Source organism: Stereum hirsutum (assembly GCF_000264905.1).
Source record: "Stereum hirsutum FP-91666 SS1 unplaced genomic scaffold STEHIscaffold_15, whole genome shotgun sequence".
Lineage (NCBI taxonomy): Eukaryota > Fungi > Basidiomycota > Agaricomycetes > Russulales > Stereaceae > Stereum > Stereum hirsutum.
The window spans coordinates 1,308,528-1,320,512 of record NW_006763145.1 but is presented as its reverse complement, the minus strand read 5'-3'; the positions used below and the strand labels follow the sequence as shown (position 1 = coordinate 1,320,512).

The 11,985-nt window shown below is 53.6% G+C and overlaps 4 protein-coding genes across 4 annotated transcripts; 3 read left to right on the top strand and 1 right to left on the bottom strand.

Annotated features, from left to right (window-relative positions):
• Window positions 1-260: 260 nt before the first annotated feature.
• On the bottom strand, window positions 261-1,853 carry STEHIDRAFT_103074 (ubiquitin-conjugating enzyme E2). The gene is made up of 8 exons (XM_007308608.1): window positions 1,659-1,853; window positions 1,571-1,598; window positions 1,486-1,506; window positions 1,354-1,422; window positions 1,119-1,262; window positions 975-1,038; window positions 859-918; window positions 261-798 (listed from the first exon to the last, which is right to left on the bottom strand). The coding sequence occupies exons 1-8, from the start codon at window positions 1,760-1,762 to the stop codon at window positions 740-742; spliced, it is 549 nt and encodes a 182-aa protein (XP_007308670.1). The 5' UTR covers window positions 1,763-1,853; the 3' UTR covers window positions 261-739.
• A 364-nt stretch (window positions 1,854-2,217) lies between these two features.
• On the top strand, window positions 2,218-7,950 carry STEHIDRAFT_141789 (uncharacterized protein). Its single transcript, XM_007308607.1, has 7 exons — window positions 2,218-2,563; window positions 2,624-2,803; window positions 2,860-2,923; window positions 3,329-3,889; window positions 3,971-4,380; window positions 4,455-7,015; window positions 7,076-7,950. Exons 1-7 carry the CDS (start codon window positions 2,281-2,283, stop codon window positions 7,343-7,345), a joined length of 4,329 nt encoding a protein of 1,442 aa, XP_007308669.1. The 5' UTR covers window positions 2,218-2,280; the 3' UTR covers window positions 7,346-7,950.
• A 33-nt stretch (window positions 7,951-7,983) lies between these two features.
• On the top strand, window positions 7,984-8,727 carry STEHIDRAFT_124639 (uncharacterized protein). The gene has a single exon (XM_007308606.1). The coding sequence runs from the start codon at window positions 8,193-8,195 to the stop codon at window positions 8,436-8,438; it is 246 nt and encodes an 81-aa protein (XP_007308668.1). The 5' UTR covers window positions 7,984-8,192; the 3' UTR covers window positions 8,439-8,727.
• Window positions 8,728-8,779: 52 nt separating this feature from the next.
• On the top strand, window positions 8,780-11,189 carry STEHIDRAFT_141788 (uncharacterized protein). Its single transcript, XM_007308605.1, has 7 exons — window positions 8,780-8,945; window positions 9,008-9,066; window positions 9,127-9,295; window positions 9,407-9,610; window positions 9,698-9,868; window positions 9,933-10,795; window positions 10,875-11,189. The coding sequence occupies exons 1-7, from the start codon at window positions 8,881-8,883 to the stop codon at window positions 10,880-10,882; spliced, it is 1,539 nt and encodes a 512-aa protein (XP_007308667.1). The 5' UTR covers window positions 8,780-8,880; the 3' UTR covers window positions 10,883-11,189.
• Window positions 11,190-11,985: the final 796 nt, after the last annotated feature.

Here is an 11,985-nt window from a genome sequence, read left to right as displayed (position 1 = left end):
CAGTCCGGCGGTATGAATCAGAGCCGCCTCAGAGTAGAGCTGTTGATGGCCATTGGTTGCCCACATATAGCATGAACCGCTGAAGTTCTGTACGATAAATGAGAAGCTTTGTATCCTTACTAGGTCTTGTGTATTCCACTGTAAATATCTTTGTTTTCCCATTCCATGGAGTGTGATGCACTGGTGGTGTGCATTGGGCGCGCACCGAGCTGTCGCTCGCTTACTCTGAGTCTAAGCTTCCAAGGCCGCCGGAGATAAAGTCAGAGAGAATCCATTCCATACATATATAAAATGCCAAACCACGTAACCACGCTCCATCAAAGTTGAATCTGAATCAGAGAAAGGAAGAAACATCCGCAATACCGTACTGTACTGTACTTATACACAGTCACGCCGAGTAAGGATAGCCGGAACAGTACTGATTTATGTAATTGCTACGGAGAAGAACAAAAGAAAAAGATGAAACGAGGTAAAACGGATATGAACGGAAAAGAGAAAAAACATAAGAGACATATGTACATGCGATAAGGCGGTGGATGGACGGTCGGCGGGGATCATGATCATGAGTGCGTGCTGTGCTGGCAGAGATGTATGGGCACGCGCATAGGACTACATGTATGCTTGAGAGGAATCAGTAGCAAGGCTGCAGAGTGTCGTGTAACTAGCGATGCAATTCAGACTTTAATGAGGAAGATGCGGAGGAGCATAGAAATGGGATGCGTGACTGGGCTAATCACATCTACGCGGAGGGGTCGTCAGACAATGGCCGGTAGTTCTTCATCAGCTGCTGTTTGAAGGCTAAAAAGGAGGACAGTAATAAGGATGGCTGATGTGAACAGAGTCAGGGAATAGGCACACCTGTTGGGTTGGCCCACAGCTGAGAGGCATCGGGGTTCAGTGGCGAGGCGTTGTTCGGCTCTGTGACAGAATATGGGTAAACGCATACCAAACCAACGATGAAATAGAGAGCGTACCTCCAAGCAACGACTGCAAAGAAATCAAAATAGTCTGCACACTGTAGATCGCAGACCACTTGTCCTACACGTCCAGGCCACATTAGCCGCCACTCAATCACGCCACACTAGGCATCCGTCGGAAACAAGAGACGCGTGACGAACCTGGAGAATATCGAGACATATGGCGCCAGAGTTGAGATCGACATTCGGGTGGAAACAGGGAGTGTCGAACTTGATCTGGGGTGGCACGTAGGGGTAATTCGGCGGGAAGTTGATGGAGATGCGGAAGACAAGGTCGGCGTAGATCTGGTTGAAAGCGATGGTGTGGATGAGCGTGGGTTGGGAGGATGGTGGGATGGGGTGGATGTTGTGATTGATCGAGAAAAAGGACGCGTACTGTGGCTGGAGCGCCTTCGAGGGTCCCGACCCATTCGTAGAGGTTCGAGTCTGATTTGGGGAACGCAGACTGGTTGGAGATCACGAGTGAGATCAGAGTGAACCCGTCTACAGTATATCAAAGACAACGTACGATGCCAGGAGAGGCGGACATCTGGGTGAATGGTAGGAAAAATTAGGCTATCACGTTTGATTTTCAGGATTGAACAAAGACGGACCATAAGAGTCATCAGCTCATTACTGAGTCTGTAAAAGCCGTCCAGATGAGCACGGCTCGCATTTCGGCCCGATACATGAGTGTCTTACCGCTTCGTGACGCTTCCAGCACCCTCCTTTCCAGGTCCGGATGCGGCGTTCTTTGCTGAGGGAGAGGCGCGAGCGGGCGCAAGTGAGGTCGTAAGCTGGTCCATTTCGTGTCAAATGCAATTGTGTGAGTGTACAATGAGATCGATGGGTATGCAGAGCGTGGAACGCGATGGAGAACACGGAAGGGTGGTGATGGTGGACGTCGAGGAAGAAGATTGTCTTGAAATGTGTTCGAGTTTGAACGCGTATTGAAGCGCGCGCATCACGCGCCTCACGTGCAGTCCCGGACGTTTCCGGAATAGCCGGGAAATACCTCGGATGCCGATAGAAACGTTGCTGTTTCTTGCAAGCGTGCTGGTTGTTGGTTATCAAGAGCTTAAGTATAATGGCACACGAACCTGCGAAGTATTATATATGTTATTCCACAGCAGAAATTCGCGAGAGAGAGCGACGGCGCTGCGCCGTCAATTGCGCAAGTGCGCATCAATCCGGACGGGCCGGACATGACGAATGCGTGTTGACGACTTTGGACAAGTCTTCGTCAACTGCTGAGGACCGACTCAGACCTGTACCTATAACTCCCCCACACGGATACCATCTAGCTATCTAGCGGGCAGGGAGGATGTCTTCCACGCTCAGCTTCACCCCCACACCGGGCGAGACCACGCTGGTCAACCAAATATTTACGAGAAACGACCCACAGAAGTTCGGCGTCATCACCGGCGACGTCGCCGTCAAAATATTCGGCGGCGCGAACCTCTCTTCCTCTGTTCTTGGCGAGATTTGGGCTATCGCAGACGCGGACAATAATGGTTTCTTGACGAGAAAGGGTGTTTCGGTCGCGGTCAGGTTGATGGGCTGGGCGCAGAAGGGAGAGCCCATTACGGAGGACTTGGTCAACAGACGTGAGTCGGGATGCGTCGCTGCTCTCGATAGCTTTTGGTACTAAGCATTGTGCTCTTCAGCTGGACCATTACCTGCTCTCGATGGTTATTCTTCGTCGGCAGGAGGTTCTCAACCACACAGTCCCGCAGCACCAAAGTCGCCGCCCCCTCGCTCTCCACTACCGCCCCTGACCCCCCAGGATAAGGCAAAGTTCCACAGACTATTCGTCAGTTGCGGCCCTGCCAATGGACTGCTGAGTGGTACGTATTCGTAGACTTTCTACTATCTCTGGTATTGACTAGCATGCTATATATAGGCGACAAGGCGAGGGACGTCTTCGTCAAGTCGAAACTTCCCGTGGACAAACTCTCCTCGATATGGTACGTAGACCACGTATTCCGTGTGATATCTGGCATCTGTCGTAGTTCTCGCACTCGGTTGGTTCATGAAATCATTGGTTCGCTTACGGACCAGAGTGGGTCCAAACGGCTCAAATGTTTGTTGGTCCGGACAGTGTTTACTCGAACATGATCTGCGCTCTTCTATATTCTTCTTGCATCTAGAAGAATCTGGTTACAGCATCAATCTGCTACTGTTTTAGTCCGACCACCCACTTGGTGAAGGAGTAGGTAGCGGGACACCTCCACTGAAGTCTTGATCATCACGCCGGTTATGATTCGTTCTACCCGCACCTAGGGCAAGCCCCAATAGACTCGCGACGACCGTGGACCACCGGCATCTCAACTAATAACTCTCCAACAAACTAATACCCTCCTCTCCTCCAGGAACCTCTCAGATACCCAAAGCCGCGGCTCTCTCGACGCCACCGACTTCTGCATCGCAATGTACCTCATCCAACTCTCCATGTCCGGTCAACTCTCCTTCATACCCACCTCCCTCCCTCCAGGCCTCTACGACCAAGCCAAAGTCGACGGCGTTGCCTCCCACTCCACCGGCGCCACCATCGGCAGCCGTCCCCTCAGTCCCAACATGACCGGCACATTCAACCGCGTCAGCACCATCCAGCCGCAATACTCGGGGCCACCCGTGCAGCAGCAATATACCGGCCAGACGTTGCAGCCCCAGTATACAGGGAGCGGGATGAAGACTGCGCCTGCGATTCCACCGAGACCTACGCCGGCGAGTGCGAATATACCGCCGTTCCCTGGTGTAGCTCAACAGCAGCAACAACAACAGGCGTGGGATGTGACCCCGACGGAGAAAGCGAACTCGGATAAGTTCTATGATACGCTGGATGCGCAGAAGAGGGGGTTCATCGAGGGAGATGTGGCTGTTCCGTTCATGTTGCAGTCCAAGCTACCTGAGGACGTTTTGGCCCAGATCTGGTGCGTGCTCATTCCCATGAATACGACACGACCGTTTGTGCCCACGAAACGATCCTGACCTTGATATTTGTTAATGTACAGGGACCTAGCAGACCTGAACAACGACGGCCGCCTCACCCGTGACGGCTTCGCCGTCGCAATGCACCTCATCCAAAGCAAACTCGCCGGAAACGATATCCCAGCGACGCTCCCTACCAGCCTCATCCCTCCATCCATGCGTTCCGCCGCGACCAATGGAATCACGGCCGGTTCGCCATTCGCCCCACCCCAGCCGCAGTCGGAGTTGAGGGATCTCATTTGGGACGAGACCCCGCCCCCATCTGCGACGCAGCCTCAGCCAGCGCCGATGCAGCAGACGCCCCAGCAGACGGGGCCGTTCGCGCCGCAGATGACGGGTGGGAGTCCGTTTGGTGGGCCTTCGCAGTTCCAGCAACCGCAGATGCAGCAGCAGCAGCATCAGTTTGCGCCACCACCTCCTCAGGATCCGTTCGGTAAGTCATTTATACCATACACATCGAATTGGCTTGGTAGAAGTTGTACTAATAATGCCCTCCGTCGCCAAAAGGAGGCCAGGCCGCGAAAGACCTTCTTGGTGACGACGACGATGTCGCTACGCCCTCGCCTCCCATCCACGACCACTCCGTCGAAATCGGCAACGTGCAGAACCAGCTCGATTCCACGAACCGTTCTCTCGAAAACACAAAGACGGACCGGGCGACCATCGAAGCGACCATCGCGACTCAAGCCGCCCAGCTCTCCGCTCTCCAGACCCAACTGGCCTCCGCCAAGGCCGCCTACGAGACCGAGACGCGTCTGCTATCTGCGCTGAGGGAGCGCCATAACGGGCAGTCTGCGGATATCGGGAAGACGAGGGAGGAGCTGATCAGGGCGGAGAGCGATCTGAGCGCTGTGAGGGTCGAGAAGGCGGAGATTGAGCAGACGGTGTTGAGGGATAAGGAGGAGATCAGGGATTTGCAGCGGAGGATGACCGAGACGGGGTCGACGATCGAGCAGATGAAGGGCGAGATTGAGAAGGCGAAGAAGGACGCGAAGCATCAGAAGGGCTTGTTGGCGATTGCGAAGAAACAGTTAGCCACACGCGACGCGGAGAGGGCGAAAGTTGCGAAGGAGCTCGAAGGGGCGAAGAAGGAGGCTGAGGAGGTTACGAAGGAGAGGGAGGCTGTGGATGAGGAGTTGGCGAAGGAACCGGAATCGACAATACCCGCGACGGCGTTGGCAAATGGGAATGGGCTGGAGAGGATGAGCTCCCCGGATAGTTTGTCGTTCGCGGCGGCGCAGCCTTTGCCTGGCACGCCTGGCAGTCCGATGTCGATGATCAGTCCTATGCACACGGGCAAGAGCAACAATCCGTTCGATAGGCTCGCGCAGGGAGAAAGTCGCTCTGGGTCTCCCTTCCAGCCTTTCGCGAATTCTCCTTCGCCCGGTACGCCCGGACAACAGACCCCTGCGGCGACAGCTGCTACAGCGGACTCCTCGCACGACGATCCGTTTGGTTTCAACGAGCCTTTCACCCCTACCGTCACCGAGTCGCAGGAAGCTTCCTTCACGGAACAGCTGGACACACCTGACCTTAACGGAGAGACGCCCTCTGCTACTCCCAAAATTGGTGGCCCGGAGCACACGAACTTCACCCAGAGTGACCGCCCATTGTCGAGTGTGACCAGCGAAAGCGACGATTTGTTCACGACGCCTCCGACTACGGCTATCGCCACACAGATGACAGGAGAACATCCTCCCACCGGATTTTCGGCGCTACCCCCACCTGGAATCTCCACTGACATCGCAGAACTGTCTTCGAAGACCCCAGAACCCATCGCTACCGCCGACAAGGGCAAACAGAAGGAAGAAGGCGAGATCCTGGGCGAGACGGACCTGACCTCTCATGTTAAGGATCTCGAAGTAGATGAGTCGGATAGCAGCGATGACAGTGACGATGAGGTTCCCCTCGGTGCTTTGGCGAACAAGCCGTCCGCTGGATCTCCCGAACCCCAGGCACCCACAACGAACGGTTTCGACGCACCTGCTGCACCCGCTGTGCCCGCGTTCTCGTTCGACGACGCGTTCGCGGAGCCTGCCACGACCACCGTGCCTGGTGCTCTTCCCGCCGAGTCAAACAAGGCCGAGCCTTTGTCCGCGCAAACTTCAGGACTTGCAGGACTTGGTCAAGCTCTGGGTTCCGCGTCTACGTCTCCTTCTTCGCCCTTCCCGCAGGTCAGCAGCCCCCTCGGTGATAACACGACTGTCTCGGCCGGTGTAAATGATTTCGACGAGGCGATGGGCAAGATTCCTACCACTGCTAATTCGGGCACGGATCAGAAACCGGAATTTTCGTTCGATTCGGCGTTTGAGGATAATTTCGACTTTGGCTCTGCTGGTGCAAGCGTTGGTGCAATTGCCGACGGTGCCAGCAGTAACCCATTCCCTCCTGCGCCTGGTGCTACGTCGACGTCGTCTCCTTTCCCCCCGGTTGGTTCTTCGCCATTCCCTCCTGCTCCTTCGGCGACTACGAACGGCAACGCGACGTCCCCGTTCCAGACCACCCCGAAGAACGATGGGTTCGATAGTCTCTTCGGGACGAGTTCACCTCCTGCACCTGCACCCGCATCTGCTCAACATTCCGCGACTGCCTCTTCGTTTGACGATGCATTTGGCATGGGCTCGGTGACATCTGTTCCATCCCAGATTTCGACTCAGGCTCCGACGCACTCAGGACAACCTTCCGCTAGTGCAGACAGTCACGGTATCTCGTTCGACGATGCGTTTGGCGGTGTGGGAGGAAGTAAGGCCCTAGCCCTCGATAACGCATTCGGATCGACTTCCTCCGCAGGATCAGCACTTCCCAACCAAGCGTCATTGCAAGGCCACGCTGGTCAGGGCGTGCCACAAAGCCCAACGCAATCTACATCCACGCCGTTTCCTACCTCTCCACCCCTGAGTGCTAGTGTGAGCAGCAAGCATGGAAACCCGAAGAGGTCGATGTCGCCGCCACCGAGGAGCCAGAGTCCTGTGGCGAGGATCTCGAGCCCGAAGCAGAGGCCTTCGACAGCAGGGAGCCAGAAGGATGGGTCAGAGAAATCGATCCCGACGAGGCATTCAAAGATCAGTGTAAGCTTTGCTTTTCAGTCATGTCCAGAACTGGGATCTGATTCTGATACTGCGTTACAGATTCGCCTCCCGTTCGGAAAGAAGAAGAAGACTTTACCGGAGGCATCGCATCCCCCACCACCTCCATCGTCGCTCTCACATCACCTCATGCCGGTAGCGGACGAGAGTGCTGTGGCTCCAGGTGGGACGGCGACGCCGGCGGTGGAGGATGATGTCGAGCCGGTGAAGCAGCTTTGCGGGATGGGCTTCAGTCGGACGCAGGCGGTATCCGCGCTGGAGGCGAATGCGTACGATTTCCAGAAGGCGCTGAACAGTCTGTTGGGATCATGAGTGCGGAATGCGGAATGGAAGGCGTGGTTCGCCGGTGAGGATCGCTATGACTATGACGGGTAAGTTAGATGGGCGGCATAAGCACTGGCTGGGAAGGAAGGTGATTGGTGGTGGATGGATGGATGGATGGATGGAAGATGTGCGGCGAAAGGATTGCCATGGACTGATTTCGATGAGCAGGCGCTAGGCCGATGTGTAATGCTGTTTATTTCTTATCGTTTGTCGTTTCCTTTCTCTCCCACTTTTAAGATTTTTTTCTTCTCTTTTCACCATCCCCGAGTCCCGGAACGCTCCTTTGCATTTGTGTTGCCTTGCCACTTCCATTTACCCTTCTACATCCAAATGAACACGAACACCACCCTTTGTTCGTTCAACAGGCGCTCGTTTGACCTTTTCTCTCTCCCTCTCCCTCTCTACTCGCATTCCCTCTCGTCACCCTCCTTTCACATTCCCCAATGATTTGTCCTCCCTCGACCGAGTTACCTTTTGGTTACCATGGTTCGTCTCCTTTCTTATGTCTCCACGTCTCTACGAGTACATTTTCTAATTGGCCGGACGGACTACTCCTGTCCGGGGAAACGGTGGTTTTCACCTATGTCTTTTCTCTTTTTGTCTTTTCTCACTTCCTGTGTGTGCGCTGTGAGTCGAGTGAGAGATTGTTCCATGATTTCAACATGTGTTCTAAAGGCCTTGAGGCCTGATCGGCACCGCTACCAGGCGGATAGCGCTGCCTCGCCTCTCTGTTCTTGTTCCTCAAACGGATATCTCTCTGTTTATCCTCGACATCCTGCAAGGACGCTCTGAGCAGCAGGCCGATCGTCTACATGAGATATGTTGTTCTCCGACCATGACTCTCTGCTCCTTGTGTTTCTTCTCGGAATTGAATATTTTGCCAAGAAATAACTTGGTCGCTCAAAAGGATCGTTGGCCACAACACCGCCGCCTCCGCCTCTTGCCCGCCTTTTGCTACCATCCGGTCTTGCACCCCTTGGAAATTTTCTTTGATCACCAGCCACTCCGGTGCCAGCTGCGAACCGACTCAGACAGACAATCAGCTTGGACAGCGTACTTACCGTCACCAAGGCCGCATTAGGCGCACTATAGAAAAAGCCTATCGCGAATTGAAATATCAACACCTCCAACTGACACCCGACACCCACAGGCGCGCCTATATAAGGACTTGCACTGTTCCGCTCTTGTGCTCTTCATCCAGCCAAGTGCTCTCTGTTGAACCCTCATAGGCTTCATTTATTTCTGCCCTGCCCCTCTTCGTTCATTTAGTTGATTTATACAACCCACGCGCACGACTCCACTCACTGCCCCTGTTACTCGTACCGCGACGCTGTGCAACACAATCCACCGACCTTCTCTCGACGACACTCTTTGCTTTCCTTCCTTCATATAAAAATAACGCCTCGTCTGCCTATCTGCCCCATTCGAATCATCCAAGGACACTCAATTAACTTCCGCGAACCTACGCCAAAGCCGACCACGGCCAAAACTTTGACTTGCCACAAGCACTCGACGCTGTTCGCATGCCTGCATTCGAAGTTGTGGTAGTGGGATCCGGAGGTGGACCAGACGAGACTAACTTATCTGCGTGCGTCATAGTTCATCCCTATTCTATTCTAGTACAAGCATATTGACTCGTCGGGAGTCCAGTTATTTACTCAAAGCACACGACGCCCGGTGGAGGGATGGGATCATAGCTTTGGAAGCAGGTACGTTTCTCTCCATGTCGGACCACGCCTCACGTCTTGAATCGTTATGGTTATGGCAAGGCTCTGGCATGGGCGCGTTGAACCGGTTGATGAGGCTGGACCCCACGCTGTTCAACGATTTTCATGACACGACCACGAGCGAGCAGGACACGGATTCGCGGACGGCATCCACGCAGGAGGGAGAGGCTCGACGACGGCCGACGGCTTTTGAGGTTTATTCCAGGATAAAGTGCGTTTCTATTCCATCTCAACATAATTTGATTTCGTCTGCTTTCTTCCCGGTCACATGACCCCAGTCTACTTTGCCCTACCCCTGACCGCTCACCTCACATCATTATAGGTGCTTCCTTATAACCCATGCCCATCTCGACCACATCAGCAGCCTCATTCTTTCTGCTGGGCAATTCACATGTAACCCTCGAAGACGCATCTACGCAGAACGCTCAATCCTGAAGAAGGTCGAGACAGCATTTGAGGGCAAGATATGGCCAAGGCTGGCTTCGGACGATCCAAAGGACGGAGCACATATGCTCTTATACGATTCGTGCGTCCTAACCGGTCTTTCCCCCTTTCCTACCGAGTTTGTCGATCTCATCAGCCATTCGTTTCATTTATGTTGGTGGAATTGCAGACTAGATTTCAGCCAGGATTATCGCAATATCCACCCAAATATCTCCTTGCGCGCGTTCCCCCTCTCCCATGGAGAAACCGAGGCAGGTGTATACGAGTCTTCCGCCTTTCTCTTCCGCCATGATATCTTGGGAAGTGAATTCGTCCTCTGCGGGGATCTCGAACCAGACAAGTGCGTTCCTTTTCATGCTTTAGAACTTAACCATCGAATTAACCTATAATTAATGAACGCGCAGGGTGGCTAAACGTCCGCAGACGATCAACCTCTGGCGAACCATCGCTCCAAATATCTCATACGGAACTCTGTCCACCCTATTCATCGAATGCTCTTGGCCCTCAGGACGTCCGGATTCGCATTTATACGGACACTTGACTCCAGAGCACCTCCACGACGAACTCGTAGCCCTCGCCACCGAAGTTGTAAAACACCGGCGGCACGTATTAACAATCGGCACCACCACCGTCCCATCGATGCCGACCTCTCTCGCAGCGCCACTTTCAGATCCCACACCCGTGCCCGTGCCAGTAACAACACCCATAGTGAACCTGAACCACAATGCCGACTCCGTGACGACTCTACCCTCTCGTTCATCCTCGCCGACCCATTCCACACGAGCCTCCCTGAAACGCAGAGCTTCGTCTTTCTTCAATCTCCTTTCGCCGAACAAAGGTCATAAACGCAAGTCGAGTGAAGCGTTGAACGGAAACGGGAACGGCAATGTCTCAGGCTCCAAAGGATGGTCAAAGAAGGCCAAGACTGACCATTTGTCGCCTTCATTAGCACCACCCCCACCTCCACCTCATCGTCCTGCCAGTCCTACAACGACATGCACAACGAACGGCGATTCGGAAAGCATCGCCAACGCTGCCGCTGTACCTACAGTGGATGTCCCAGCCCAATCATCCCTACCGGCGGACGAGTCGATAAAAGGCGTGTTACAGGGTTTGAAGGTCTATGTGATGCATTGTAAGGAGGATGTGGAAGGGCGGTACCCTGGCAGGCCGATCGGACATGTCATCTCGGCGCAGGTGAGGGCGTTGGTGGAGAGTAGTGGGTTGGGCTGCGAGGTGTTGCATGCGGACCAGGGGATGCGGATAGGTGAGTACCTTTGGCCGGTCTATCGAGTGATGTGCCGGAGACGACCTTGGCTGATGAATCCTTCTTTTGATTCATCCAGTGATTTGAGCTATCGCTCTCTTTAATTGCATTCGTCTCGGCCGTCCTCCCCCCGTCATCTCGTCGTCATTGTCTCTTTCCTCCTTTCTTATTGGACCTCTCGCTCTGCCCTTGCTATCCCCGTCCCAGCTATCGTCGTCTCCATCCCACCTTTCTCCTCCTATCTCCATAGTCACATCGTCTGTCTCTTTTCCTTTCCTTGGCCTTCAAGCTCCCCCTTTCTCATCCAACATTGTTTATCTTTCTTTCTCTCCCCTTGTCTCTATCGCGTACTCATCTCACTCCATATGACCCCTCCACCCCATCCCGCATACATAATTTATCGTCCAACAATCTCACCCCACCCGGTTCCCATCTTCCTCCTGTATACATGCCCACATATAGTACATACATACATACCACTCAACCATCTCTCTCACCGCATCGTCTATCCCCAAACCTGAATCAGTACCCTACTACGTCCCCATCCATCCTTGTATGTATGTTCCCGCAACTCTAGCAACCAGCACTTACCTTGTACCCGTGATATCGTGTATTTGGTAGACCCCGAACGATTAACTTCTCCTAAGTACTGTATGTAGCCATCCATCCATTCTTCCACGCAATACACTGCACTGCAATTCCGTTGTTACCTCGCAAGCGCACATCTTGCGTGGTCGTCCGTGAGGGTTCACATTTTAACTTGTAATACGAACTTGCGACGCCCAAAAGTTAACTTGCGCAAACTTGTCGGTGTACAAGTTAATTTGTCCCAGTTAACTTGCAAGTTTGCAAGCTCACTTGGCTGTCAAACTTGCGTTTACGAACTTGTATAGCTTGGCACACTTGTGAAACTTCTGAGATCATGAGGCATCAATATGTCCTTCTACCACTGGTATAACACTTACCATGCCTTGTCGGACATACCTACATGTAATCACGCGTTTGACTAGTTCGCGTGCACAATCGCCAACGGGTAGCTGGCCGTTTGCCTCTGTACCACAAGCATCACAAGTAAGGACTCGGATACTGTAGATGATGCCTCCGCGGACACAGTAGTCAAAGACCATCGTATTTATCAGAAGCGCTAGCTCATCAATGTATTGCCTGCCTCCTACTAAGTACCTTGACCG

Bases quoted from the DNA above. Each gene is read 5' to 3' on its own strand.
- STEHIDRAFT_103074 (XM_007308608.1), bottom strand. From the start codon at position 1,762: ATGGACCAGCTTACGACCTCACTTGCGCCCGCTCGCGCCTCTCCCTCA. The intron at 1,423-1,485 runs GTACGTTGTCTT...ATCTCCAACCAG, and splicing joins TGTCCGCCTCTCCTGGCATC to TCTGCGTTCCCCAAATCAGA. The intron at 1,263-1,353 runs GTACGCGTCCTT...GCTTTCAACCAG, and splicing joins TCGAAGGCGCTCCAGCCACA to ATCTACGCCGACCTTGTCTT.
- STEHIDRAFT_141789 (XM_007308607.1), top strand. From the start codon at position 2,281: ATGTCTTCCACGCTCAGCTTCACCCCCACACCGGGCGAGACCACGCTG. The intron at 3,890-3,970 runs GTGCGTGCTCAT...GTTAATGTACAG, and splicing joins GACGTTTTGGCCCAGATCTG to GGACCTAGCAGACCTGAACA. The intron at 7,016-7,075 runs GTAAGCTTTGCT...ACTGCGTTACAG, and splicing joins CGAGGCATTCAAAGATCAGT to ATTCGCCTCCCGTTCGGAAA.
- STEHIDRAFT_124639 (XM_007308606.1), top strand. From the start codon at position 8,193: ATGACTCTCTGCTCCTTGTGTTTCTTCTCGGAATTGAATATTTTGCCA.
- STEHIDRAFT_141788 (XM_007308605.1), top strand. From the start codon at position 8,881: ATGCCTGCATTCGAAGTTGTGGTAGTGGGATCCGGAGGTGGACCAGAC. The intron at 9,296-9,406 runs GTGCGTTTCTAT...ACATCATTATAG, and splicing joins GAGGTTTATTCCAGGATAAA to GTGCTTCCTTATAACCCATG. The intron at 9,611-9,697 runs GTGCGTCCTAAC...GTGGAATTGCAG, and splicing joins CATATGCTCTTATACGATTC to ACTAGATTTCAGCCAGGATT.